The sequence below is a fragment of the Mixophyes fleayi genome, chromosome 8 (assembly GCF_038048845.1).
Source record: "Mixophyes fleayi isolate aMixFle1 chromosome 8, aMixFle1.hap1, whole genome shotgun sequence".
NCBI classification, from domain to species: Eukaryota; Metazoa; Chordata; class Amphibia; order Anura; family Limnodynastidae; genus Mixophyes; species Mixophyes fleayi.
In genome coordinates this window covers 118,009,663-118,035,514 of record NC_134409.1, presented here as the reverse complement: position 1 = coordinate 118,035,514, position 25,852 = coordinate 118,009,663, and the positions used below count along the sequence as shown (strand labels likewise).

General features: G+C 41.5%; 1 protein-coding gene across 2 annotated transcripts; it reads right to left on the bottom strand.

Annotated features, from left to right (window-relative positions):
* Positions 1–648: 648 nt before the first annotated feature.
* Positions 649–21,164, bottom strand: ABHD6 (abhydrolase domain containing 6, acylglycerol lipase). 2 transcript variants are annotated; one of them, XM_075183286.1, is made up of 9 exons: positions 21,009–21,164; positions 15,355–15,495; positions 14,306–14,462; positions 9,875–9,988; positions 5,727–5,859; positions 5,104–5,261; positions 2,517–2,571; positions 1,808–1,908; positions 649–831 (listed from the first exon to the last, which is right to left on the bottom strand). In XM_075183286.1, the coding sequence occupies exons 2-9, from the start codon at positions 15,471–15,473 to the stop codon at positions 655–657; spliced, it is 1,014 nt and encodes a 337-aa protein (XP_075039387.1). In that variant the 5' UTR covers positions 15,474–15,495; positions 21,009–21,164; the 3' UTR covers positions 649–654. The 2 variants fall into 2 exon arrangements, with proteins under 2 accessions (XP_075039387.1, XP_075039385.1); XM_075183284.1 differs by having other exon boundaries at positions 21,013–21,163.
* Between the last annotated feature and the right edge of the window lie 4,688 nt (positions 21,165–25,852).

The window sequence follows — 25,852 nt, the reverse complement described above, 5'->3', positions numbered from 1 at the left end:
CATTTATTTAGTGCATTCTACAAAGTGACAGCTAGAATCTGATTGGTTGCTATAGGCTACATCTCCTTCAAAGCTGACTTGTATATAATGATATCTGCTTACACTGCTTTCAAGGCACAATACCTAAATACTCGTACACTACTCGCATACCAGACAGTGCGACAACACTCTGCATCATCACCCAGCCATGTAGAAGATTCATACTGCACAATGAAAATGTCTTACCAGGCATCAAGATCAGAGGGGTTCCCCTACTTACAACACATATTTTTGCTACAGCACCTCACATTGTATAGCAAACAGGCGGAATCATCGCATTTACAATAGAGTGGTTTAAGGTGTTGAGTTTGGTGCATCAGGATTATTGTGGTTGGCAACCGGAATGCAGGCTTTAAAAGTTACAATACCACCAGGTACCCGGTGCAGCCGTACACCTCTGAATGACCCTCTAAGAACGGCAGCAGCATTAATCAGTGTCCATGACGTGCAATGCTCTGGAGCCTCTGCTCCGCTCTATGCGTTATTCACACACAAACATGATCAGTTCTGGTCTTGTGTTCACAAGGAACTAATCTACTTTCCTACGAGTTCTACGAGATCCCCTGAGCAGCTCAGAGTCATACAGTATAGAGAGTGTCCGGGCGTTCCTGAATTTTAATCATGCTTTTTATTGTTCTCTGTGTTTTGCAGAGAGGATAAAAAGTCCACCATGAGTTTAGCTGATTTTCTGGGTCGCTCCATCACTACAGAGTGGCCGCAGTTTTCCAGTATCTCCACCTGGCTGCCGGGAATCGCACCGGCCAAGACGTCCGCACCAGACACATCGAGCACCTGAGATACAGGAACAGAGGGCATCTTACTGGGAGCGTCACATGTATGTATATGTACTAGAGGGCTTATACACAAGATGTTTTGCATTCATCCATTGCTGGAGGGAGGAAAATTGTACAGTATCGTAGGCAAACTGAGGAAGGGGTGGGGTTTCCTAGTGCCTGGAAACCCCCCTCTAAGCCTGGGGCACTGTAAAATTTAGGTGGCTGGACCCTGCTTCTGCTTCACACGGCTCTGCTTGAAAAGGGAGAGCTGCGTGCACCTAACAGTAGTGCACGCAGCATGTATATTATGGGGATAGGAAGAGTTGGAGAGCAGTCAAGCACTGTCTAAAATTATAGCTACGTCCCCATGCATGCTGGTCACACCCACTGGCGGCGTGGTGTGGAAACCCCCCTCTGCAAATCCTGAATTTGCCCCTGAGTATACATTTAATATAGATCAAGAAAGATTGCTGTCTATTGAACAATAATATAAACCAAAGCATGTAAATTACTGGCCTAAGTTACGTAACTGATATATATCTCTCCAGCGTAATGTTTACTTCATTGTTTTGCCGCAGATAGCCGACATGCTTAAAACTGTTTATGGGAAGGTTTTTTTTTTCAATATACAAGGTAGTCCATAAGTGTGGAAACATTCTTTTAAAAATATAAAAAAATTAGAGTTGCATCCAAGATGGCCGAATTCAAGATGGCCGCCATACTGGCCACATACCCTAAAAAGTTTTCCACCACACCCAGGTCATATGTGTAGACAATGGATTACTATTTTCTCACTCATTTCCGTTTTAAAAGGGTGTTTCCAGACATATGGACCACCCTGTACATTATTCAGGAGAATGATTGGTGTACAGTCTCTTTCATTAAAAAAGAAAGTCGAATTATCGAGGTTTTATATGCCATTTTAAAATCATGTTTTATAGTGATTGCCCCTTAAGGATTCTTACTGTAGATGAAATAAGAAAGACACTTACTTGGTCCTGTCGGCCCCAGATTATTTGAGTAGGAGCAGTAATTCTGCCCATGTTTTCATGTAGCATATGACGTGATTTCTCGCCCACCATATCTATAAATACTGAATAGAACAATGTGTATTAGAGGACATAACATCGCCCATGGGCCATATACTCTACAACAAGCAATGATCACCACCCTCCTATCAGAAACCCATTAGAAAAAAAAATATCTTTACATTCAGATTATTTTTTTTTACTTGTTGATAAATGTAAGTGGCCAATGTCCACGTTGGCATGCGGTTGTGGTCACTGGTCAGCCATATTGCCAGTGTGTGTTTGTGTGTGTGTTATGGAATTTAGACTGTAAGCCCCAATGGGGCAGGGACTGATGTGAGTTCTCTGTACAGCGCTGCGGAATTAGTGGCGCTATATAAATAAATGGTGATGAAAATTTAATCTGCACTATGTGGACCATTGTTTGTTAAATAGTGACAATGTATAATACTCCCAGAAAGGTGCCATCAATTCAACACATTCTGACGTTTTCCACCTTAACAGACACACTATAGCACAAAATATCACAGATTTCATTTCCATTCTCCATATGTCCGACTGTTATATATATCCATCCACTTACAGCCATGTTTATTATACATTAGTAATAGAAAGGTCTGTGCCGGGCGGTATTACCCAGAAGAGTAGTGATTACATCCCTATTGCAACTTACATTTCCGGTAAAACTCATTGTGAGGAATGCGAACATCAACAAGTCCTTGTAAGACCTGGGAACAAAGATATACAGTATATTACCGATTAAATATAAAGAATATGATTTGTACAGTGTATAAAGCTAGTTTTATACAAAGGAACAGAGAGTCACTGACCCTCAGTGATTACAATCTAATTAGAGATAGAGAAGAGCACCGGTCACCAAACACGTTTTTAACAAATCTTCCCCAACAAGCAGAACCCCAGGAGTGCAGGTGAGGCAAATCCGGTGACTCATGCAGTCCGCAATGTCTCACACCCGGCCAGAACAGGCTGAGCAGAGCTATGTTGCAGTGATTAACTTGATAATTGCAGGGCTTCAGTGAAGGGACCCGGTGACTTTATTATTTGGGGGGGGGGGAACTTTGGTGAAAACATGTTGGGTAACTCTTTAAATTAAGTTTTGATTTGTTTAACGGACTCATTGCAGAGACTCATTGCAGCACAATGATCGGCACTGATCATTGAGCTGGGACCGGTCAATGATTAGAGATCCATCACTATCTCTTGGTGAACTTTGTAACTTAATTCTGGGATAGTTTTTTTTTCCCCAAACATCATGGATCTGTCTAGTGGAAAACAGAATTTTAAAGGGGAACTCCACCTTCAGAGAATTCCACCTCTTAGGCAGAAATGTTTATTTTTACTACACATGGATAAGACAACACATAAGCATAGGTCAATGCAAAATAATTGGTAACACACATCATCATTTATTTATATAGCGCCAACATATTCCGTAGCGCTTTACAATTGGGGACAAACATAGTAAACTAATAAACAAACTGGGTTAAACAGACAAAGAGGTGAGAAGCCCCTGCTCGCAAGTTTACAATCTAACAACAAAATTAAAGGAATTTAAACCATAGTTACCTACTCTCCCGGAATGTCCGGGAGACTCCCGAATTTATGTGAGTCTTCCCGGACTCCCGGGAGAGCAGGCAATTCTCCCTGATCTTGGCCAACTGTGTAAACTAAACGGAGAGGGTGCGGCCTAGTAACGTCATGGATGCGTCATCGTGGTCCCGCCCCCTGTTTTTATTGGTCCAGAGTAGTGATGTCCGTTTTGGGGGTGGGGCTAATGACTAGATTCTTCGAGCCCCGCCTCCACACACCCACCTGCACCCCAGACCTCCCGGGAATCATCTTGCCCAAGTTGGCAGAAATTATTTAAACCCGTTTGGGATAAACTCATGGTTGGTGGAAGAGTACTGGGCACCTTAAACACCTCTTACCAATCTGGTGCCCCTCACCTTAAGGTTACCCTCCCTCAGGAGCTGCACACTTGGAGGGGGATATCAGAGTCAGTGCTGCCTGTGAATCTGCCGGCTGCTCCTCAGTATCGATGACTAACTGAGAGTGTGGGGCCGCGCTGTGACATCAGGGCGCCAAACTCCCAGCCTATCACTGGCATAGAGCAGCAGCAGCGGCAGGAAGCCGCAGGGTGCGCTAACACTCAGAGTGGGGGTGCCAGGAAAAATAAAAACACTAAACGAAGACCGGTGACATGATGCCACTTACTTAGCATTTTTAGGCTCCCCCAAAATGTTGGCGCTCTAGGCGACTGCCTTGGTTTGACTAACTGTAGCTCCAACCGTAGATATATTAATAAACCATTAACAATGAATAAACCAATGACATCAGGTGAAGTGTGAACCTTGTCTCAGACGACATAGTCCGTATTGTGGCAGAGATTGTCACTCCTGGCCCACAACCTGCTTTCTCCCCAGTTCTTGCAGTCCTGCATTAACTAATTGCACAAAGAACCGCGCTGTGATACACTAATCACCTGAGTTCCTTCTTGCTATCACTGTGACTTGACGCGTTTCACTATACTAGAAGAGACTCTGCAGAAATGACATCACCATCCTTTAGATTTCTGACTACGCAGCTGCTGGTGTCGGATTTTCTACACACTCATACTGTGTCAGCAATTGTCAGGGTTCTTAAGGCAGGTTGTACTCTGTGTGCTGGACATAGGGTTGTATAACAACGACTCATCTCTCTTTCCCATTTGTAATATTATTAATGCAGTTGAGAAACGTATCATTTTGCTATACAGAATCCATTATTATAGGTTTATAAACCACTCAAAAAGTAACGCAAGTAGGACTTCAAATATTTATGTCATTCCACATTTTAATTTGAGAAAACCATGGGACTATGCAATTATTTTCTCACAGGTAAAATATTTCACTTAACTGCAATAATACATATCTATGCTATAATTATGAAGCAACAAGTTGCATTTAGAGCCACACCTGCATATTATATCATGTGGCTTTTGAATTTCCATTCATTTATTCTCTGTCGGGTGCATAACCCTAACACAGCCTTGGTGTAACATATTTTTTAAGCTGTGACTTGGTAAATAGCCCCATGTCTAGTCTGCACACATGGAGGCAGCCATCTTGTAGGGTGAACTAATAATTATGAGGAAGCAGCCAGTGGCTGGCTCCTTTTGTCAGTGGAAAACAATGGATATTTCTGGATGCACTGTCTCATCCAATCAGGAGGGAGTATCACTTGGAATGTTTAACACCTACCTGCTGTGGAATCTTGAAGCGGACGTACGAGCAGAGTTTCAGCATCTGCTCCATCTCTTCTGCGGTGGACGGGATGAGGGGAATTTTCTCGTCATTGCCAGATTCCTCCAAGTCTTTCAGTTTTTTCAAGAACTTACTCTCGGCTGGATACTGCAAGCCTGGTAATCGTGAGGGGAGCCAAAAAAAAAAAAAAAGATTCTTGAACAAAACAGATAACAAAAGTCTTGTATATTTTACATTGTGTACCAACATGGCAGGAAGTGTAATATGCACTAATAAGATGAACTGTTACTGCCCAGTAAAATGCTTTTCACTTAATAAAGTGGATCTGTCCTCATAGAGCACATTTTCTCCTTCAGCAGTAAATCTACCTATGTCACGTCAAGATGCATACTAAGATTAATAAGGTATAAGTGAATTTAACCCCTTCTTATCAATGGGCCATTTATAAAGGGCCAACCAATCAGATTCTAGCTATCATTTTCTGGAATGTACTAAATAAATGATAACTAGAATCTGATTGGTTGCTCTGGGCAACCCCTCCACTTTCCCTTTTTCGAAGGTTTATTACATCTACCCCCTGGTCTTTGATGGAGAAAGCAATATAAAATAAATGGATTTACCTGCAGGGCATATGAGAGACAAGCTGCAGATGTCCGAGGGGTACTGGGCAGCATAGACCCCTGCTACACATCCCCCCATTGACGTACCAACAAGATGGAAGGGATTCTTGTTCAAATGTATACTTTCAACAAACTGTCAAGAAAAACAAGAACATTGTGTGTTACATACACTATGACGATTAAATTGTGTTGTTAAGGTATCAGACTAATCACTGAGGAAGTTGTTAATTTCTTTTCCTCAGCTAATTGGTGGCTTTATTCTCAAAAGTGAAATAGAGGTAAAACTGGTTCATAATAACATAGAAGTAGACTTAAATCCAAAGTACATATTGCTATTTGTGTGTAAAAAAAATGATAATTTACAACTGGCGAGCAGGCCCATCCAATATCCTCTGTGCCCTATCCTATCTCAGTTGATTACTCGTTTCCACTATCATCATCATTTAGTTATATAGCGCCACAAATTCCGCAGCACTGTACAGAGAACTCACTCACATCAGTCCCTGCCCCATTGGAGCTTACAGTCTAAATTCCCTAACATACATACACATACATTCCATTATACTCATACAAACGTTAATTCTTAAAAGATATGCTTTATTGTAAATTCACTTCAGAAATATGGTTTTATTATCCAAATACTGAACCATATTTTTTATAATTTGAGGCTAGAATTATTTACTTTGATTTGTACATTAAAAAAACCATTTTTTTCTTACTCCTGTTTAGAGAAAGCAGTCAGATATATTTTTAATGCTGCTACCTTTAAACTTAAAGAAAGCAACATTTACCTGTTAAAAGACTACGGTGTCATTTTTGTGTTTTTATTTCATATAGATAATTAGGTCTGATGTATATATATTTCTGCAAAATTAAATACCAAAAAAGTGAATTCGACCACTTTAAAAACAACAATTAAAATAGATATTGAAAAGGGATTATTTTTTTTCTTTACCTCGTCACGATTTTGTCTAAGCTTTTTTGATTCCTTCTATTAAGTCAAAAGATGAACCAGATGGAATTTAATCATGTTACGCACAGCATGGCAGAGGAGATTTTAATCTCTAAAGAATTAGGGAGCAGTGGCAGAGAGTGTGACATGTGTTTATCCACAAGAGCAATCTATTAAAGTGCTATTAGTGTGATTGTGTTCAGGCTTCTCGTTTCATATTTACGTCCCCAATATACGTATATAGAACATGTTGCAGAATTGTCTAGTATCACAATGGCTGCCAAGGTCGATTGAATTTTAGGGGTTCAAATGTCCTTTATTTGCCTGACAATAAATAGATATGATTGGAAATGATACTTAAACAATAAAACAAGACTGTATTTGTTTAAGATAAACCCAAAATAAAAGTTGTTTTGGTAAATTTAGAGGTAAATGCACTGTAATTGCTGTTGTGGCAAATTGGACCAATATTGGCACGTCTGTCCCGAAAACGATCAACATAGAGGAGAACTATTTGATTGAAATTGTTATACCCCATGTGATCCGAGCACTTGGCCAAACTGAAACTAGCCTGCTGCTTAACGCTTCCTCTGAAACAATAGGACTGGCTGATGTGTGACTTTATATTGACTAATATACAATGTAATGCTGTCCTCACACAGTAATATATTACTTGGTTGGTTTGGATAATTTAACTATATTGCTGACCAATGTGACCTCATGATAAACAATCAAAATCCATTAGGCATTATGGACAATCGGGATGCCTAATGACTCCCATCTGCATGTGTGTTCTGTCAACGTACCAACCCACACTTAGTAGAATAGTGTGTGTCACCAATTTTTATTGCCTCCCAATTGTATTGGATCATTGCAATCTGATCAAATCCATGCACTACAGCCCTCCGCGCTACCCACGCACTACGGCCCTCCGCGCTACCCACGCACTATGGCCCGCCGCCCTCCCCGCGCACTATGGCCCGCCACGCTACCCACGCACTATGGCCCTCCACGCTACCCGGGCACTATGGCCCTCCACGCTACCCGCGCACTATGGCCCGCGCTCCCCGCGCACTATGGCCCTCCACGCTACCCGCGCACTATGGCCCTCCACGCTACCCGCGCACTATGGCCCGCCACGCTACCCGCGCACTACGGCCCGCCACGCTACCCGCGCACTATGGCCCGCCACGCTACCCACGCACTACGGCCCTCCACGCTACCCGCGCACTATGGCCCTCCACGCTACCCGCGCACTACGGCCCTCCACGCTATCCGCGCACTACGGCCCTCCATGCTACCCGCGCACTACGGCCCTCCACGCTACCCGCGCACTACGGCCCTCCATACTATCAGCGCACTACGGCCCTCCACGCTACCCGCGCACTACGGCCCTCCATACTATCAGCGCACTACGGCCCTCCATACTTACTGAGCAGTATTTTATATTTTTATTTATATTTTTATTTTTAATAAATTTACAGAAATCTCCCAAAAACTTTTTTCACGTTGTCTTTATGGGGTATTGTGTGCAGAATTTTGAGGGGAAAAAGGAATTTATTCCATTCTGGAATAAGGCTGTAACTGTTCATGGGTATTAGAAGGTACCAACGACTCCTGTGACCATATAACAGTGATATTATGGCCAGGAACCGTGGTGTAAAATTCCTAGAAGACAACAATCTAAATAAATGACTGCTGAGAATACAGCCCGGCTGGAACTTTACTTTATTGCACATTTACCGGTACATGTTATATTGTAGTCACTGCCTACAGACAGGGTAATGTAAGCAAGCTTATTTATACGGCACGACACAATGTACATAGTGACTTACAGCTTACATGACAGAAAATATATCACTAAAGGGAATGGATCTTGGTTTACTTAGTAGTGGTAAAAACAGCATGAAGATCTAAAATATCTTAAATGGAAATAGTGCTTACATGGAAAACTTATTTCATTTTGAAAAATGTATACTTTATATAATATAAAGTAATAATATATAATATAACGTAATAATATAACAATTACCACCGGTGCGTTCATAAACACACCGGTGGTAATCGTTTTCACAATTACCACTAATCCGACATCGACAAGCTCTACAACTAAAATACGAATTTCTGCAAAACCGAGGGCTTGACGATGTCGGATTTCTCCTCATCGGTCAAGCGTACCCAACCCCAACGCAGGCATTTTCTACAGAAAGAGACACAGATTTTATTCTATAAAACTGTGAGACAGAAGTGGGCTAAGGAACAAATGTAACTTTCTGTATCATAAATTTTCAATTACAAGGTATCCCAATAGGGGAGTGTGTAAGAAACAGCATTAGCCACCAGGAAATAAGATCTGCATTGTAGATTCCGCTACCTGGGATTGGGCGCTATAGGGCGCAGTTGGCCAGCAGGCACTAGGCAATATACTGCATACTGGGGCTTCCAGGACACACTCGCCCACCAGGGACTGAGCAATATATTTTATATTGGGCCCAAGTGTAATATATTGTACACTTGGGGCTTGATTCAAGCCCTGGGTATCTGCTGTTTTAGCCATATCATGTGCACCAGCTACAGGGCAGTGTAAGTGCCAACTGATAGTGATGACTGACGTGGCAGAGTGTTTGTATTAAAAACTACGCGTATGGATAGCACACATGTGTATGCAAGTAAGAGGGTGTATGTACAGAACACATAAAGAACATCTTAAATTATGTATGTAATGTAAAAAAACAAATATATTTTTAAAGCACATATTTATATTAATGATTACAGCATTATGTGTACTGATGTGACTTAACATTCCAAATATACAAGTGCGTATCCTGAACTCCGTTGTGTCTGTCTACATACGACAAGTAACATTTAAGCAGAGCCTAATTATACCTAGATTCAAATCGAAACACATCTTGAGATCTGCGCGGACTTGAATACCGGCGGAAGTTCTGCGCGCTATTTTTAACAGCAAGTTGCGTTCGGGTATGAATTAGGCTCTTTATCACCACTGACTGTGTACTGTACATTAATCTGTCTGGTTACTTTTTTTCACTTATTTCATTATTTGGAGTTATTGATTCTTGTATTTCCCATCATCCACCACTTGCAGACAGAAATATTTTTTTTATAATTCAATTGAAAGCAGTCATAGGGGATGTCCAACCTTTCCCTGACACACAACATTATACACAGTAAATACCTGGTGTATCCTTTTGACCTGACCGCTGAATGAGTAGTCATCTAATGCTGAGCGTGTGGTTCCCTCGTGGCCGGGCATGTCCACACAAATCAGGTGTAAGTTCTTAGGAAGGAACTGTAAGGAAAAAGCATCAATATATTGTCCATATACAAGGTAGATGTACAATAGCCACTAAACAGGATAGTCTGGTAGGTGGAGAGCACTTTTGGACGAATCACTTTTTAGATCTCACTATGTAGAAAATATGGGTGGGGAGTTGGTGGCAACTTCAGAACCATAACTTTACCTAACGCCATGAGTCGGACCGTGCTGTTTACAGGACAGCAGCATCCAAGACTTACAGCGCACCGAGGATTAGTCCATCCGGTTACATTCCATGTAGCAAAATAGAACATTGCTTCTCGGAGTTGGAGGGTTATGTCTTCCTGTACTGTGAGCTACAGTGATTGCCTTCACATAAACAGATGGTCAGGGTACAATACACCTCTCTGTACCTGATGACCCAGTGAAAAATATATTGTTTGGTTCCCATCATCAACATCACCATTTATTTATATAGCGCAACTAATTCCGCAGCGCTGTACAGAGATCTCACTCACATCAGTCCCTGCCCCATTGGGGCTTACAGTCTAAATTTCCTAACACACACACACACACAGTCTAAAGATAATTTTGTCAGCAGCCAATTAACCGACTATTATGTTTTTGGAGTGTGGGAAGAGAACCCAGGCAAACATGGGGAAAACATACAAACTCCACACAGATAAGGCCCTCTTTGGGAATTGACCTCATGACCCCAGTGCTGTGAGGCAGAAGTGCTAACCACTGAGCCACCGTGCTGCCCAGGATCATGTAACCCACCACTGTATGCAACACAAGAAGAAGGTCATAATGGAAGGTTTTTCCAATGTGAATAACGTCATTAAGCTTTAATGGCTATTTTATAAAACAAAATATCATGTAGGGACTGTATATAATTCATTTTCACTTCAGCCTCTGCAGACTTTAGGTACTGGCCTACTGTGTCGAATACTGAATCCAGCCCTGTTAGTATCTAGCTCCTGATTCACAGACTGTTGCATTAAGGACCAGGTAAATTACCTGGGTCTACACAAACAAGTACAATATTACATGTCAACCCTCCCGATCTGCGCAGGAGACTCACGCATTTTGCCCCCTATTTCATGTCAGCATCTTCAATTTCCCATTTGGGGCAGAAGTGATGGGGGCTCCTTTAGCTCCCCCCATCCTCTTGGCTATAGCTGACCTGGTAGAAGCGCTTAGTAATCCAGATACTGCCAAGTCATGGAGCTTCTTATCCCCGATACTGAACTGTGAAAGCAGAAATAACTGGACAGGAAGCTGGATGCTCTGAGCCTGTTCTATTACTGGCTTTGTTCATACTGGAAATTGAACCCGACAGAAGAGAGGTAAATAATACAATTAGCCACCAGGAAATGGGAACTGCACTGTACACAGAGCTGCCAGGGACGGGGCAATGTACTGCGAACTGTGCCACCAGGGAATGGGCAATATATTGTTCATTAGGCCACCAGGGACTGGGCAATGTACTGCGAACTGTGCCACCAGGGAATGGGAACTGTACTGTACACAGAGCTGCCAGGGACGGGGCAATGTACTGCAAGCTGTGCCACCAGGGAATGGGCAATATATTGTTCACTAGGCCACCAGGGACGGAGCAAAGTACTGCAAACTGTGCCACCAGGGAGTGGGCAATATATTGTTGACTAGGCCACCAGGGACGGGGCAATGTACTGAAAACTGTGCCACCAGGGAATAGGCAATATATTGTTCACTAGGCCACCAGAGACCGGGCAATGTACTGCAAACTGTGCCACCAGGGAATGGGCAATATATTGTTCACTAGGCCACCAGAGACCGGGCAATGTACTGCAAACTGTGCCACCAGGGAATGGGCAATATATTGTTCACTAGGCCACCAGGGACCGGGCAATGTACTGCAAACTGTTCCACCAGGGAATGGGCAATATATTGTTCACTAGGCCACCAGGGACCGGGCAATGTACTGCAAACTGTGCCACCAGGGAATGGGCAATATATTGTTCACTAATCCACCAGGGACCGTCAATGTACTGCAAACTATGCCACCAGGGAATGGGTAATATATTGTTCACTAATCCACCAGGGACTGGGCAATGTACTGAAAACTGTGCCACCAGGGAATGGGCAATATATTGTTCACTAGGCCACCAGGGACCGGGCAATGTACTGCAAGCTGTGCCACCAGGGAATGGGCAATATATTGTTCACTAGGCCACCAGGGACTGGGCAATGTACTGAAAACTGTGCCACCAGGGAATGGGCAATATATTGTTCACTAGGCCACCAGGGACCGGGCAATGTACTGCAAGCTGTGCCACCAGGGAATGGGCAATATACTGTTTACTAGGCCAGCAGGGACTGGGCAATGTACTGCAAACTGTGCCACCAGGGAATGGGCAATATATTGTTCACCAGGCTTCCAGGAACTGGGAAAATTCTGTACACTTACCCACTTGGTACTGAGCTGTGTACTGCACGTTGACAATGTGGTATGTGCTCTGTATTGTACAATGGCATGCAGGGAACAGACTCTTTAAGGTACACTGGCCACCAGGCTATAGATTTTGTATTGTGCACTGACCATAAGGAACAGATACTGCTTTGTACACTGGACACACGTCTTCTATTTAGGACACCCCCAAACCAGTTAAACAATGCTCATTTTTGCCACAGTGCACTAAACAATCAACATGGAAAGTTGGCACATCTGAAATAATACTAATACCGCTTCTTAATGTACAGTGAATATTAAAAGGTAAAATAAAATGAAACGGTTATCTGCTAAGGATTTCATTAACTAATTATCATGGCATACATTACACATAACAGTCCACGCACCGTATCTTTGGCCAATACTTAGACTTATGAACTTCTCCATCATTCCATGTGCGACTGTGGGAGAGTCACATGACCTGGCCAACAATTAGGCCGCTCAACGTTGGTGCCCAGAAGCTGTCAGATAAGACTGGCCGCTAAAGTGGCAATATATTCAGAGATAGTAGACAGCAGGCACTGATTAATTGGCTTAAGTAAATGAGATAGGCTGATTGAAAGCTTATATTCTAATTTAAACACATAATATACCATTGCTATATTATCTGCGTATACAGTATATAATATATATCATTTGCTTTCACTTTTATTCAGTTGCAAATGCTCAGAAATCAGTAACACTAGGGCCTGCTCTAACATTAGGCGAACCTAGGCAGTAGCCTAGGGCACCAAAAATTAGGGGTTTCCTACAAACCCCCATGACTTGCAAAGACTCCGGTAACATTGCACATAAAACATGAATTATTCACGTGTTTATCACAAGAAATTCAAGCTGTTCTATTGGTTGCCCTGTTACATTACATTTATATAGGCAGCAACAAAGCAGTGCCCCCTGGTGGCTAACTTGTCAAGCAAAAATGTAGAATGTCTCAACAGACGTTACCGCGCACTCATTTGTGTAACAAAGCATTTCTCTGACACAGCGGTCGGCTCTTTAATGCTGTAAATTGAGTCCTACCACACAACACATTGAGCCTCATCTAGAGATGGGTGCATTTGGCTCTGAACATACGTAGAAAAAAAACATATTTACATGTGTATACTGAGTAAGACCAATCTCAATCCAAATCAAGAACAGTATTATTTGCGCAAGGCACAAGTCAGGTGTATAGGTGACATGTGTGTATACGTACACGTAACCGTACAGTACAGATGCAGCTTAATAGGGTTATTAGTACATGTTACATAACCCTATTTGTAAACAATATAATAATGTAATGAGCTGTCGTATGCACAAGAGATCGTAGTGTCTTGACTGCTATTAATAAAGGTGAAAGTCGCATTTTCCATGTAAAATGTAATTTAATTCAAACACACCCACATCCGTTGGTTTACCCCATTCCTGTAGTAGTCCAAATGGAAATGACAAGTAATATGAACAGACAGCCACAACTTGGTGTAATATTGCTGTGACGCTAATGACGTAAGTGACTAGATAAGGCTGCTGACGGTCATCATCATCATTGTGTATCTTTGCACCAGCCCTTCAGTACCGCAAGACAATAATGTCTTTAAAGTGGACTCATCACCTACATGTACAGTGGGCAGCCATTTTGTGGGCTGAACCATTATTCATGAGACAGCAGCCTATCCATTCACTGGGAATCCCTGAGGCCCTTCATGACTAATATTCATGAGTCCTGACTACTATTCATGAAGCACCGTTTCCTAGTGAGGGGATAGGGTGCATTCTTATACATATTGGTGGAGAGCACAAAATGGCTGCCTCCACTGTGTATAGACGTCAGTAGCAATATAATTTACACATCAAAATGAAGATATTGAAATACCCACCTTGACTATGGCCAACCACATGTCTTTGTGAGCGGAGAATCCGTGTAACATGAGGATGGACGGTTTGGGCCCCGGTCGTCCTCGAACTGTGTAACAGAATCTGTAGTTGCCATAGCTGACATGTTTCACCTGCATTCCCAAGGCCCTGCGCCAATACCTGAAACATAACCACATCCATAAGCCAGAACCATGCTACCCACCCACCATAACTAGCTCCGCTGGTGAATAACTCCACCCTTCTTGCACACAATAAAGCAGCTTTAACCCATAACTCTTAGAGCAACAACTTTTTGTCCCTGTATTATGACAACAGAGAGAAACAGTTAGATACACTCTATTAGAGAGTGTATCTATCCTACTTTTAATGCCAGGTACATTTTCTTGTGTACAAATTAATCTTATGGGTCAGTATTTTAGACTTTAAAACCATACCCACTCATCACATTTTAGAAGTTGCGGTAGATCCAAGATGATCAATTTATTTATTAATCCATATACAAATGACCAACGTTATTTATGGTATGTTTTTGAAACAGACTTGATTAGTAATTCTTACCTAAATATCTCCCTTTGACGAGATGACTATTTCAGCTGCCAGTTAGCAAAAGCTGAGAGGGTACATCTAATGTAACTCAGTATAAATTATTCATTTACCGCTCAAAATATATGAACAAATTGCATAATTATTGAAACATTTTGGTGCAGAATAGGTGTCCCAGACTACAGAGGAACAGATATGAATCCCTCACTCCTAGGATATATTGATGTATTCAGGCTACTTAGACTACAATAATTGTCTGTCCATGTAAATCTTCCAGCACCTGTGTCAGATCCGTAAAGCCGTAGTTTCCGGTGCTCGCAGAATCGGGGGTGCTCTTATTTTGCTAAGAGGCCCAATCATTTTTGAGGTGAAGTTGTATCTACATGCAACACACAACATTCTAAATATCCTAAAAATCTGTTGAAATACAGAGTCCTTAATGTATATATTAGTAAACAATGAAAGGTAGTAATGAGAAGTATGTATTTCTGTGGAGTCTGTGCCTCACCAGTAATAAATCTTTATGAGGGCAGCCGGCCACAGGAAGAAGGAGACCACGAAAGCCAAAATTGGGATAATCAAGGTCCCTCCCGCTATCAAGAACATGTTAAGCACGTCCAGGTCCATGTTCCTTCCAGTGAGATCCGGCCTGGGGAGAAAGGAAGGAGAAGTTAGCGTGAGGCAACACAGGTTTCCAGTGCAGCTGCTGCAGAACCTCTTTAGTGTTGTTTAATCCTAGAAAAGCTAAGGCTTTACCAAGAATGCTTCCAAATGTCAGGAAGTCTTGTTATCTCTCATATATATATATATATATATATATAACAGATATATATAATATATATATAATATATATATAATATATATATATATATACATATATACACACACACACTAGACATAAAGGATTATTTAATAACCAGGTGCATTCAGCAAGGACATGCTATAGTTCTATAGTTTGCCTGCTTCTGTACTATACTAATCAAACCTAATGTAACTGACTGCTATGGTTTACTGAGTACTTGCAATATTTACTGTGGTATTAAATCAGTATTCATGTGATATAACCTATAGGGCACATAGGAAAAGTCCGGTAAACTGGCCAGTGAGCCGTATAACAAAGCTAATTAGTGATAATTTAGAAAATCCCTCCCCAGCCTGTAGCACTGCCCATGATCCCCCGTAATGCAGCCACACTGTCTGTATAACGCTTGCCGCAGTCAGTCTGTATCTGTCAGCAGTTTTCTCCTTGTGATCAGCATTATCCAGGTTACCAGAGCTGCAGATCTCACAATCATACCCTGTAACTCTGGTCTCCCTGGATCCCCCCCTCAGGTCCTGGCGATCCCCCTGTTGTACTTACACGGAGGACACTGCAGTGCTGGAAAATGCAGCGATGAGACGTTAAACAACCGTCAAGTACAGTATGTCAAACTTTGACCCTTCACACACAGCTCCACCTTTGCACACATTAGAACTGATAACGTGTGATGGTAACAAGATAAACTCACTTGTTGGCCCCTTCATTCCTCGGAGAATTATTTCCATGAACTGTGTGTGAATTCAACATTCACAGCGTAAGAGGCTCACGCAGAGCTGGATGCAAACTGCGTCTCCAGCGTATAATACGCTTTTCACTTCTGCGCATGAAGCACTTGTTACGTTTGCGGCCATATGTAGAAGTCGCCTCTTGCGCTTACGGTCCCTTATGATTGAAGAGGTGGACGGGGCAAGGGGTGGTGTATAAGGGTGTGTTGGAGCAACTAGGACTTTTGTAGACTGGGGGCTAGATTTACTAAGCTGCGGGTTTGAAAAAGTGGGGATGTTGCCTATAGCAACCAATCAGATTCTAGCTTTCATTTATTTAGTACATTCTACAAAATGACAGCTAGAATTTGATTGGTTGCTATAGACAACATCCCCACTTTTTCAAACCCGCAGCTTAGTAAATCTAGCCCTGAGACTCAGACACATATGAGCCTGTCAGGAGACGGGAGACTTACGGGTGCTCAATCACTGGTGTAAGTTACCAATTGATAGTGATGACGGTCATGTGTCCAGCTCAACACACCCGAGTCAGATGTGTCTTTTTTTGTGTGTGAAATCTACGTAAGCGCTTTAGGCAGAAATTGCGTCAACTCTACACATACATCCCAACATGCAAGCCCCAGCAGGAGGACAGGGGGCGTGGAAACGGTTTGATGGGGTGTGGCCACTTCACGATGGGGCGTGGTAACGCTCCCAGTGGGCTCCCAGGTTGCCCATTAGCTATCTCACTTCCCCCAACATTTCTAAACGCTGGACAAACAAACATGTCCCCGGGTGGGACAGAGCTCTTAATTCTGGAATGTCCTGCTGAAATCTGGACAGTTGGGAGGTATGTCTACATGAGGGGCTAAATCGGCACAGCCTGACTGGTCTGCAGAGCTCTTTGTCTGGCCCACACTCTGATCACCTCACATGAGTGACATCTTCTTGGCAGAATTCAGTATAAGAGCAGATAATACAACACATACAACATAATATTTTACAGCCATGACACTTAACAATATTGCTATTTGTGTTATCATATCTATAAAACATTTATATTTACTATTATTTCAAGCCTCACAGGTCCCAAATACACAAAATCAAGGTGTCACTGTTGTAATACTACCTAGCTAAGGAAGGAGAAAGAGCCACATACTGCCAGAAACAGGAGTACCAACCATTACAAATGGTAAGAATGGAAACTAAAACAAAATAGTAATATAATGTAGTGCAGGGTGAACTGTACAGATAACTTACTGAGAAAATTGTAATAAGTTGCTCACTAACAGTTCCATATTTCAGCGTCATGACATGTACCTTGATTTACAGTTTTTATCTGAGTCTGTTCCCAACCATAATGATAAATGCTGGAATCAACTGTACTCAAACAACTTTATTTTTAGGATTTGTGATAACAGATGCATACAGTGAATGGTGGCATTTTAGGGCCCTGCATAGTTTATAAAGAGCAGGGTGAGTACACAAAACAAACACTGTAATTATTTATATATTTGCAGTGTTATGACCTAAATCCTAAAAATATAGGCTTTTTTTTTATAATTATAGGTACAATATTTATCACATTTATATTTATTGTCAGGATCAAATGATTCAGAGCAGAATATTGTTATATTGTTGTAATATTCCTTAGTTCTTGAGATTTACTGTGTTTTACTGTATTGTATAAGAAACAGAGCTTTTAAATAAAGGATGCAATCATCTAATCATTGACACACACACACACACACATTTATGAACTAGTGATGTAATTAATGCAAAAGGACCACAAATGCTGTTGTGATCTCACAACTTTGTATTTGTGGACCAATGACCTATTTGTATGGGAAGCACAGGGCAATACAGCCTCCACTATAGAGAGAGCCAATGTCTTGCATGATGACGGGCAGACATTGGTGGATGGGGCCACACTTTTTCAAACTGTGGGTTTGAAAAAGTGGAGATGTTGCCTATAGCAACCAATCAGATTCTAGTTATCATTTATTTATCACCTTCTACAAAATGATAGCTAGAATCTGATTGGTTGCTATAGGCAACATCTCCCCTTTGTCAAAGCTGCAGTTTAGTAAATATACCCCCTAGAGCTGCCAATTCCTCTGCGGTGGTAACAGCAGGACTTTAAAATCACTTAAAGCAAGTCCTTTGACTCATTTAGCACACGTAATGCACAATGTGCATTAATATGCCAATGTATTAAAAGAAAGGTAAAGGAAAATAATTGTCACGTGATATAAAGGCAAAACAATATATTGTGAGCAACATTAAAAGCTTAAAATGACTGAGGGATTATGGGGAAGTGTGATGTAGGCTGTGCTTTGTGGAGATGTCTGCAATTCCACAAGACATGTTCCCTTGGGTGCCAGCTTCAAAACCTCACCCATCATCACTAATGTAGGTCGTGCACAGTAAGGGCGTTCAGACGCTGGTGCGGCTGATTCAAGTCCTGCATATATCGCAAGTACACTTGTTTCAGTCATATTTTTACACACACTACAGGTCAGGTGTAAATGCCGACTGATAGTGATGACTGGCACGGCATAACCTTTCAATTAAAAAGTACACGTAGGCATGCCACTAGCTATCACAGAACTGTATGCAACTAAGACATATCTAATCCCACTGTATGTACAGTACGTATTGAAGTCATGTTTATGTAAATAAGGTACAAAAATATATAACTTTTTATTTTTATATTTGATAATAAATATTTAGATAAATATTATACTGTTAGTTGTTATTTAGAATTTTTATAAAATAAGAGATTTATGCAGTCTGACGTGAACTTTTATTCTAGGGCAAGTAATATTTAGGCAGAGTGCACTTCCACCTAGATTCAAATCAAAACGTATCTTGAGCATAGTTGCCTACTCTCCCAGAATGTTTGGGAGACTCCCGAATTTCTGGGGATCCTCCTGGACTACTGGGAGAGCAGAGCAACCTCCCGGATCCCTGACAGATTGTAAAATTACATTGAGGGGACGGGGCTTAGTGACCCAATTCTCGACCCTACCCCCTGCTGGTATAGGGCAAAATAGTAATGATCGCTTAGGGGGCAGGGCTTGGTGAAGTGATTTTCCAACCACCGCCCCCACACACCCACCTGCCCCTGGAACTCCCGGGGCACAAAATTAGGTAGGTAGTAGGCAAGTTGATTTTGAGATACGCTGGGATTTGATTATGGTCGGAATTACGCACAAGTTCCGGGCTCTTTTTAAATACGGAACTTACGTTTAACTTGCATTTGGACATGAATCAAGCCCTGAATTTGTAGATGGTTCGTGAACTCGCCCAAATGGCAGCTTACATCAGTGTGTGTGGAGACCCATAACATTTGTACAATTGCACATTGACACATGAGCTATGTCCAGCAAGTTCTGCTCTTCATAAATTATCCCCACAGTCCCTGGAAATATGGATCTGCCAGTAAGTGCATTTATTACATGCACAAAGTGAGGTGCCAACTTTTAGCACTTAGGATGTACAAATGGACCATGACCGCTCACAAGTACAAGTGTCGCTTTTTATAAATCATCATCACCATTTATTTATATAGCGCCACTGATTCTGCAGCGCTGCACAGATAACTCATTCACATCAGTCCCTGCCCCATTGGAGCTTACAGTCTAAATTCCCTAACACACACACACCGACAGACAGGGAGAGAGAGAGAGAGAGAGACTAGGGTCAATTTTGATAGCAGCCAGTTAACCTACCAGTATGTTTTTGGAGTGCGGGAGGAAACCAGAGCACCCAGAGGAAACCCACGCAAACACGGGGAGAACATACAAACTTCACACAGATAAGGTCATGGTCGGGAATTGAACTCACGACCCCAGTGCTGTGAGGCAGAAGTGCTAACCACTTAGCCAATGTGCTGCCCGATCCTAATTACACCTATCGTGTCACAAAGGTCGCTTTTCAGGTACAGCCAGCATCAACAGAACACAAGATTCTTTGGGGCTGAAAAACTTGCAAAGCATATACTCACTTAGCCATAACATGGATTATTGATATTATTGTTGCTTTGACCATAAATTCATTCTGCGTTATTTCTGGACAGTGGTTTTCCAGCATTTAAATCCCACGAGGAGAGACAAGTCATTACACAGTGTTTTAGGAATAACAATAATAAATAATAATAATAATAATAATAATAATAATAATAATAATAATAATAAATCTGTATCTCCATCACTAAGAGTGATAAGAATGAAGTAATTGGCAATTATTATTTAACTTATAATAAGCACTGGAATACATTCAGCAGCCATTGCCTGGATCACAGCATAGTCACAAATAATTATATTAATTCAGATTATGGGATATGAAAATGAGAAGATGACACAGTGTGACATTGATGGTGATACATTACATAACAATGTGACACTGATCATGCAGTGATGTCACAAATAAGAACAGTGTGATCCACTGAGGACACTATGTGGATACCAAGTAGTGGAACAATACAATAGAATGCGGCAGTAACATCACACTGTCCCCTGATACAAAGTAACAGACACACTATAATGTGACATTGATGATGGTGACATAATAGTGCAGCATTGAGCGCTCAGCCGCAGATGGAGGAGGAGGAGGAGGCGGGACAGAGGCGCTCACCTACCCGGTCCCTGGCTCCGGTGGATCCTCCGGTCGGTCCCGGGATCTCACTGCGGGATCAGACCCGGAACTGCCGCACTCTCATTAAAGGCGATGGAGCAAAGAGGAGCAGCAGTTTGTGTGCCGACCGAAATTACCGCGCATGGCCACTAGATGGCAGTGACAACACGGGAACTACACGTTCTAACTTGCTTCATTCACAGTGTGACTGACAATATAGACATAAGATGACAGGATGCTACTGACATATGGTGATGTCAAAATACCCCTGCCAGGATAGAATTTCAGATTCTAAAATAATAGATATCTTTATAGAGAGAGGAGAGAGGAGAGAGAGTAGTAAGGTCACAGTATGGTTGAATACTTGAAATATATTCATTAATCCAATTTTATTTATTTTTTATCTATTTTATATAAAACTCAATAAGTCTGTCAGTGACATGGGATCACTAAATTATTGTTTTATTGACACAAAGTTAATAAATCATATTTTCTGGGATTATAACTACCTACAGCATATCACTCTATCAGATAATGTGCTGTATTCCTTTGCATCGTCCTTTGGCTATTTTGCTTGTCTGTAAAGACACAAGCACACAGCAGAATACATTCTTGCCAATATGCCCTATCTCTAGTTCTTAGCACTCATAGGCGGATACACAAGTTCAGATTTGGTTGACCAATATGGTGGTTATATACTAACTGGTAGAGCATTACACTGTGTGTGGCCCCATCTAGGCTCAAAATCTAAACTGGTTAGATGGGAATTGATCTGTCAGGACAGCAGATCTTGCCAGATGACCTCCATCTGCACAAGTGTGAGGCAGTTGGCCATCTTGGTATTGGATGGGTGCAGAGAGTGGTCAGATGCACAGTGTGGTCCATGTGAGAGGCATGGGCAGCACGGTGGCTTAGTGGTTAGCACTTCTGCCTCACAGCACTGGGGTCATGAGTTCGATTCCCGACCATGGTCTTATCGGTGTGGGGTTTGTATGTTCTCCCCGAGTTTGCATGGGTTTCCACTTTCCTCCCACACTCCACATACTAGTAGGTTAATTGGCTGCTATTAAATTGACCTTAGTCTCTCTCGGTCTGTGTGTGTATGTTAGGGAAGGTAGACTGTAAGCTCCAATGGGGCAGGGACTGATGTGAATGAGTGCTGATGTGAATCAGTGCTGCGGAAAGGGAACTGTGGGAAATTAATTTGTTCTAATAAATTATTTGTGTGAACAAAGATATTCTTGTCAACACGTTGTCAATATTGCTAATATATCATATTATCATATGCATTTTAGCCTATGGACCAATGATCCCTAGTGCTGGTCATGTTAAGGTCCGGATGTGTGGGAATCAGTACCCTATTAGTCAAGGGAGTGCTGGCAAATTTTAGCCCGGGGGGCAAGATGCAACTCAGCAGCCTATTAGGAACATTTTAAAGGAAAAAAATGTAGGTGGCCCAGTGACCCAGCCCAAGGTAGCCAACTATGGGACCAGCCCGGGGGCAGATCCCAGCCCAGCCTGCTATTAGTGCAATTACCCAATTACTGTATCATCATCATCATCATTTATTTATTTATATAGCGCCACTAATTACGCAGCGCTGTACAGAGAACTCATTCACATCAGTCCCTGCCCCATTGGGGCTTACAGTCTAAATTCCCTAATATAGACACATACTCACACACAGATAAAGACATAGACAGACAGACAGACAGAGAGGGAGACAGACAGACAGACGCACAGATTAGGGTCAAATTTGATAGCAGCCAATTAACCTACCAGTATATTTTTGGAGTGTGGGAGGAAACCGGAGCACCCGGAGGAAACCCACGCAAACACAGGGAGAACATACAAACTCCACACAGTTTATACATATAAAGCAGCCATCTGCCTACCGCATTTTTTCGGTCGGTAACAATTAAAATCCAAACAGATTTCAACCATTCTGGGCCATCGTTTCTGGTCCATGGAGAACCACCCCATTCCAAATTGGGCGACAAAGTATAGCTAGTAAACGATGCTCTGATGTGGCGATGCCGCCCCTACTGATATGTATACCAGCCTAGAGAACCGCAGTTTATGATGTCAGAATTATATGTAACGCTGTTTGTGAATTATTGCTATTGGTGTTGTGAATCTACTGAGGGAGAAGCAATTATATGAAAAGCTATGAAAAGTAGGCAAGTATGAAATATTGCCAACCAAGTAATTGCATTTTTAAAATGAAATGTCTAACATTGGCTGCTGTGCAAATCCTGTTGCTTCAAAAAACTGCCCCCGTCTGTTTTGTAGGACGAAGGGGGAGACATTTCAAGTAAGGGGCCTCTTTATACCGGAGGGTTAGATATTAATAGTAATCCATTTATTACACTGCCTATAGCCTACTTATGAGATAGATGGAGAAACACAGTGTATAAACCAATGTAAAGACAGTTTCAGTCTGCACCAACTAATCACTATTGTAATGTCAATAGCATTCAAGCAAAGGTGAGAATGGACATTGTTTTAGAGTGGTTTTCCCCCTTAGCCAGGGGCTGTTCTAGCCTTTATGTTCCTTAAGCTGAGTGTGAGAAGGTGTCCTCCACCAGCACTTCATTATATACACAGCAGGAATGGCCAATGTGTTTAGCGTGATTGTTTGCTCATTATGAAAGTCATGAAACAAAGATAAATCATTTTACAAAAAGGTAAAAAATAATTATACACCAGGTTGTTTTGAGCAAAATGTATAATTAAAAAAATAAAAAAAAAATGTTTTTTTGTAAAAAAAAAACAAAAAAAAAAAAAAAACAACAACAAATGGAGCCCTTAGGACAAATGCTGACCTCATTTTTGGAATCAGCACCAGAAAATACATAAAAATCAGTAAAAATGATCCATTTAACAAAACCATTGTTGACCAGTGTTATATATTCCCTCTCCTATACGTCCTTTACTTCTGCTGATATATAAAAAGTTCACTTACTTTTCCAGGAGGTGAATAGCAGTTATCTCTTTTACAAACAGGGCCCCAACATTCCAGGTTCCAGCTAAACAGTAACCGAGATTAAGACTCTGACGGCATCAGGTAGTCAAAGCTGCAAGAACAAGGAAGAGAGGAATGCATAACCTGCCAACTGTCTCAATTCTGGGAGACTGTCCAATACAGTCAGGACTTTGCCCCAGGTCATGCTGCAGGCCGTTGTTGTTGGTGTAATGGTTTCTTGGCACACTTTAAGCCTCTAAATACCAATTGAGCATAGTTTAAATGTCATATCCTACTTGAGTATAGTTCCTGACCATGTGCATCAGTTTATGGACACTGTCTACCCATCTTATCATCATCAACATTTATTTATTTATATAGCCCCAGCAAATTCTGTAGCACTTTACAATTGGGAACAAACATTAATAAGACAATACTGGGTAATACATACAGACAGAGTGGTAAGAGAACCCTGCTTGCAAGCTTACAATCTTATAATTCCATGTTACCAAGCCACACGTCATCTCAAGCTGATTCTACGAGCATTGACAGTGAGTTCAGTGTTCTCCAATGTCCTCCACAGTCACCAGATCTCAATGAAATAGAGCACCTTTCAGATGTGGCGGAACGGGAGATTGGCAGCAGGAGTGTGCAGCAGGCAAATCTGCAGCAACTGCGTGATACAGTCATAACAACATGGACCAGAATCTCTAAGGAATGTTTCCAGCATCCTGTTGAAATCTTGTCTCAATTAATTCATACTGTTCTGGAGACAAATTGAGGTCTTACCCAGTACTAGAAAGGTGTGCCTAATAAAGTGGTCACTGAGTGTGTACTAAACGTTGTATGCATTGTAACTGTATGCATGAACCCATGTATTGGTAAAACTTTACACCTTAGACATCAGAGTGATTACTGAAAGTTTGCAAATTCTTAGATACTGTTTCACTAAGCATAGAATAAATACTTTCATTAGATATTCCTGAATTAAAAATTAGGCTGTAAGAAAATGACTGCCTATTGTTCTTTATATTACCAGAATACATAAGCAATATATTGTTATAATGTAAGCCTTAGATGTAGAGTTAATGCCACATAATGTTATTTGCATATATAAGCACATTTTTTTATTTAGGTAGAGTACTACTGCCATCTACTGTGTAAAGTTAGTATTGGATAATTATTCCCATAACACCTGAGACAGTATATAAGGAGTAGAGGATGGATATAAGATTTTTTGCAACCTCACTACTAGATGAATAAAGATATCATACTCAAGTACATTCACTGTGAAGTGGAAGGGAATTGCAATCACAACCTAGCGCAGAGTTGTATAGAGTCCTGAACAAAACCAGATTATTGTTTGCAACTTCAATAACCGAAGCTAAGGAAAATCAATAATTAATTATTTAGTTACATATTTTGTTTCAGTTGTCATTCTCTCTTAGTGCTAACATTGTAACCCCAGAAGCCTGACCAAGGTTATAACCCCTGTTACAGGCAACAGTTCCTGAACACCATGGGAATCATTTCACACTAGCTGGAGGGGGAAGGAAGCGAAACCAAGGGTTTGGTCATGACACTAAGGCAAGTTCACACTATTTTACTTGTTGTCCTAACCTAGAGTAATGACAATAAGTTGTCAATTGAAAAATAACGAGGGTAGTATGCATTGTTTACACTGCTTGGACACAAACAGACTTATTAAGGCAACGGACAAGTGTGAACACTCCCATCTTTTGTTTAGCAGCTAGTATCATTCAGTAACAAATTTAAGAGCTTCATAAGTTTGCTAAATGTCCTAAGCACTTGTATCCTGTATAACGCCTATTATAACTTGGTGCTTTCATTGTTTCTGTTTGTTGTTTAGTTTCCCATA

Bases quoted from the DNA above. Each gene is read 5' to 3' on its own strand.
- ABHD6 (XM_075183286.1), bottom strand. From the start codon at position 15,473: ATGGACCTGGACGTGCTTAACATGTTCTTGATAGCGGGAGGGACCTTG. The intron at 5,860-9,874 runs GTATTTACTGTG...TTTTCTTGACAG, and splicing joins AGGTCAAAAGGATACACCAG to TTTGTTGAAAGTATACATTT. The intron at 1,909-2,516 runs GTAAGTTGCAAT...TGTTCTATTCAG, and splicing joins CAATGAGTTTTACCGGAAAT to TATTTATAGATATGGTGGGC.